We start from the raw sequence: 5000 nt of genomic DNA, 5'->3' as shown, positions 1-5000 counted from the left end.
TTCCTGCACCAGTACATCCAGTATTAGCAGTTATGCAAGCTCGAGTAACATTACTCTGAGTACCAGCATGTCATGTAGTTCATCGATTTCAGCATTTTCAGAGAGCATTGAAACATCTAACAGTGCAGTCAACTCAGATTTTGATTTTTATTCAAGCATACCAAGTTATAGCAACGGTAGCAGATCAAGCTTAGGTGACGCTGTATCATTAGAAAGTAGTGCAAAAAGCTGTTTCTACAGCTCACCTTCAACTTTTCCTCCCGTGAATGCATTAAGTAACAGCTCCAGTTCTTCTTCAAGTAGTTTAATCGAAAGTTCAGTCACGGAACCTAGCATCTTCAGCTTCTCAGGTTTAAGATCCTGCACAGATAAGTTCACTTTCGGTTCAAGTATTTCGAGATCAAGCAGTGCTTCCTATAGTTTAAGTTCTAGTCACCTTCACATGTTAGAATCATGTTCTTCATCTAGCCTTCTCAGAGAAGACGGTTATACAAGTTCAACCTCATGTAGTTCATCTATTTCAGCATTTTCAGAGAGTAGTTATAGTTTACAGTCCAATCTTCCTTGCATTTCTGGCCTAGAATTAAGCTCTTGCTCAAACTTATCTAGCATGAGGTCGGCAAGCTCAAAGAACATGAATTCATTTACTCGAAGATCAAGATCATGTAGTTCGTCATTTTCAGCGTTTTCAGAGAGCAGTGAAACGTCGAACAATGAAATATTTTCTCCAGATTACAGTTTAATTTCAAGTATTTCAAGCTTTAGCACAGATAGCTCACCAAGCCCAAGTGATAGCTTATCTCCTTCAGATAGCAGTTCTAAATATTTTAGCACATTGAAATTAAGTTCTTCCTCGAGCATATCAAGAATTGGTGGTTACACAAAATCGGCATCAAGCAGTTCATCAGTTTCACTATTGTCAGACAGTAAAACATCTGCCAATATAGGTATCTCCCCAGATTACAGTGTATTTTCAAGCATCTCAAGTTTTAGTTCTCCTAGTAGTACTAAATCAAGTTACAGCTCAAGTTCTGGTTCAATCATTACCTCCAGATCCTCTGGTTTTAATGCTTGTAGCGATAAATCAAACTTGAATTCAAGTATTGTAGGATCAAGTTCCAGCAAAAGCGTTCCCTATAGCTTCAGTTCGAGTCGACTCAGCGTTTCTAGTCTTAGTCAAAGGGGAGGCTCGAAATCCAACGCAGCAGGCCTTCTAACTGGCCAGGGTAGGTCATGTGACTGGTTAGATATCATATGTTATTGGCTAATATCTTGAGGGTTCCTACAGTGAAAATCGTACCATAGTTAAACTGAGAAAATATATCCGTGTTAGATAACTATTTACTAACCATTTATGTTTTATAAATCTTAGGGACAGGTGGTACCTCCAGTAGTTCCAGTGAAAGTTATTCCAGCATTTCAAGTTGTAGCATTAACTCAAGTTATGGCAATCTCTCATCTAATAGTAGTGTCAAATTGGCTGTTACAAATGGCATGCAATTCCCCTCAAGTAGTTCCAGTATCAGCAGTTCTAGTATTTCAATCAAGAGTTGTAGTTCAAGTAGTCCAAAAAGCTACAGCCGTTCAAGTGCATTTAACATTATCCTAAATGATATAGGGAGAGCACCAACTAGAATGCCAGGCAGTCAGCAAGGTCATGGTACGTTTATATTCTACTTTTTGAAATATTTTCTCGAAACGTACAGTCACATATATATATATATATATATATATATATATATATATATATATATATATATATATAAACACACACACACACACACACAAACACACATGTATGACCTAATCTGCATTAGAAAACGGCGAGCGAGAAACTAGAATGTTTCAGATGACACAACACAAACTCACCGGATCGAAAAGAGAGTTTTCTCTGCATTTATCTCTCTTTTTCATTATCTTCTCATCATCTCTTGAAGTCCAGATTATTGACAAATGATTCCGGTTTCAAAGGGTAAGTGTTCCGCTGCCCGTCCTAGTCAACAACAATCCAGTGTCGTATTTCACTTGCCATCACTTACACTTTTCCACTTGGATCTCCACACAAGGAAGTAAAACCATATCTTTATTTAGGTCCATTTATTATAATCATTATTATCATTTATAATTATCATTATTTTACTTTATTATTATTATTTTTTTTTTTTTACGTCTTTACTAAAGATTGATTCATTTTTGCAGTGGTGCCAACTACAACTACCACCACAACCACTACCACTTCAACGACTACGACCTCCACGACTACGTCTACCACCACCACCTCAACCTCCACATCGACAACCACAACTCCTTTGCCATGTAAGTGAGGAGCTATACAGGGAATTCAGGTTGTATGGCTTCGTGAAAGATACACGCACGACGATACCTAGGCACGGTCTCACACACACACACACACACACACACACACACACACACACACACACACACACACACACACACACACACACACACACACACACACACACACACACACACACACGGGTCGTCCTCACTGCAAGTAAACTAACGGGAAGAAAGACTCGGGAGAAATCAGACAGGAGTAACTCTCTATGACCTCTAACCTTCCTAACCGATCCCATCACGGAAAGGTGTCATCCGGCCGTCCCTCTAAAGAAAATCCTTGTGTGTAGTACCCATAAGGAAACAATCTGAATGCACTTGACCAAAAAGCATCCGGGTTTGACCTCATCTACCGTGAAGAGCACTTTGCACCAATGGCTGGGCACTCATGTACACCACTGGCCAATCAAAATGGGCATTCCAACAGGCATATTTGCTGTGTCAAAGCATGCATTAAAGATCCAAGTAATCCTGAGGTAAATATGTAACAAATCAGTCGCATAAGGATAGGGGAAAGGAGTGGCCACTATTTAAGAAATGTGGCCGTAATGGCAAGGGTAGAGAACTATACACACAGATACTACTAGATCACCAGCTATCGATCCATGTGTCTTATCTAGTGAAATTAGTACCACCTGGAAACAAAACTGAAAAAGAGGGACCGTAACACAGACTTCAACCTAAAACCTGCAGCCTTGACTCCACCTGCAATCAAACGATTATATAACTACAAGAATCGAAGCATAACACTAGGCCAGGAGAACAGTGGTAATGAATCCGCATGGCATGTCTCTTAATAAAGTGACGACATGAGAATAAGAGTAGATCTTCTGTGAGTCTGGCCATGCCTACAGAGGGTCAGCTATTGTTAGCAGTAAGAACCCCTCACCACTGCAAATAGACACAGAATAGGGGAAGAACCATCCGCCCACCAAGCAAGGACCACCTCAGGCCCAAAAATATCTTGCAACAGATCTAGGAATGGGGGCGAAGGGCCACAAACCGTAGACCACCAGAGCCCGAGAAGGTGCCTCAAACTTTGAGATATGAAGCCTGGCCGTCAGAGTTACCAAAAACATCGTCACATGACGATATCCAATATCCCTCGGAGATGGAGCTAGCAACCTGCACAGTGACCCAGTCAGAGTCGTACGACGTCTCGACGTTTGAAAAAGAAAGACCGCTATGATATACCTACCTTGATCAGATGGAATCGGCAATGTCTCCCAAGTGACCTGTGAGTGATGGCTGGGCAAGTGAGCACAGGTAGGAAAGAATGAACCTACGGGAATGCATGTCGTCAGAGGAGGGGGAATGGGTCTCGGCCTGCAGATGAACTGTGGGATTGTAACACAGCAGAACATAATAATCAAAGGTTCAGTGTCTAGTGAAAAAAGAAATAACGTCTGAAGGAGAAGTACCAAATACAGAAGCATAAAGATATCAGGTAACACTCCATCGGACGACCCTGTAAGTCCCTCCTAAGGGAGAGGAAGAGGACCCCAATTAAGGAGGTCGTGCGACCATGCTGAACCTCCCATAGAAAATCAGATCATAGGCTCACAACGTAGCAGCTCCTAAGTCCCCTGGAGCCTCTGGATGTTGATGTGCTGTAGTCTTAGGGCACCAAACGCATTCCGTTCTTGAGGCACAGAAGTGGCACCTGGAGTGTGTATGCGTCAACTATGAACACGTTTACAGACAAGGAAGAGAAGATACCACATAATTGTAGAGTTTCTCTGAAAAAAATACAGAGGCTGGAAAGATACCATCGAAGATTGACTGGATCAGCAACTGGAATATACTGCATACAACAAATGATCAATGAAGTTACTAGCTTCGGATCCCGTGAGGGAGTCAAGAGAAAGAGAAGAATGGGTAGGATGGTATTTCTGAAGAAAGCCCGAATACAATTTGGTCAGGGATTTAAATTCTAAGAATAAGGGCAATTTAAGCTATACATCATATATATATATATATATATATATATATATATATATATATATATATATATAAATAGATATAGGTATATATACATGTATATATACATGCATACCACCACACAGGAAGGGGAAAATACAGTTTCGCACCACAGAAATTCTTGAAGGCAAAAAAAAAAATAAAAAAATAAAATAAAAAAATAAATTGAATAAAAATTAAAACACCTAAACATGGGCACGGATTCAGTTTGTTCTACTATGACATTGGTTCAATTGTCAATCTTATATTTTATTTTTAGAATTTAAACCATTTGCTAGGTGAGTAATATTCGTCTTCATGCCACCCACAGACTTATGCGATGAGGTCATTTTGACGGAGGAAGAACCACTGGCGGTTCTGATGTCTCCAAATTATCCCAGCCTGTACCCGGCAGACTATCACTGTGAATTCAATATAACAGTAAGTGGCACTTGTTGGTGCTGGTTATAATATGATTATGATAGTTCCATACACATACTTCGTGATTACGGTGAAAAATAACTACTTATTTACCAACTGTTATGTCATCCTTACATGATGTGTTTGCACAGTCATATAAGATTTTATCTTTTCTAATTATCTCCATTACTTTGTTACACCAGGGACCCGTAGGTTACCAAGTGAGCTTCTTCTTTGACACACTGAAGGTGCAATACAAGGAA

At 40.1% G+C, this 5000-nt stretch overlaps 1 protein-coding gene across 4 annotated transcripts in view; it reads left to right on the top strand.

Annotated features, from left to right (window-relative positions):
* Nucleotides 1–5000, top strand: part of LOC122262871 (uncharacterized) — a 165362-nt gene that overhangs the window by 158341 nt on the left and 2021 nt on the right. For all 4 annotated transcript variants that reach the window (XM_086555055.1, XM_086555054.1, XM_086555058.1 and 1 more), the window contains 3 exons: nt 2200–2316; nt 4649–4758; nt 4941–5000. The exon at nt 4941–5000 is cut by the window's right edge and continues 56 nt beyond it. In XM_086555055.1, coding sequence (XP_086411181.1) covers nt 2200–2316; nt 4649–4758; nt 4941–5000 — 287 coding nt within the window. The remainder of the gene's footprint in view (nt 1–2199; nt 2317–4648; nt 4759–4940) is intronic.

The sequence above is a fragment of the Penaeus japonicus genome, unplaced genomic scaffold, assembly GCF_977035675.1.
Source record: "Penaeus japonicus unplaced genomic scaffold, GWHDUDI00000001_assembly GWHDUDI00000030, whole genome shotgun sequence".
Taxonomy (NCBI): domain Eukaryota; kingdom Metazoa; phylum Arthropoda; class Malacostraca; order Decapoda; family Penaeidae; genus Penaeus; species Penaeus japonicus.
The sequence above is the reverse complement of the archived record's forward strand: the minus strand, read 5'-3'. Positions and strand labels throughout refer to the sequence as shown.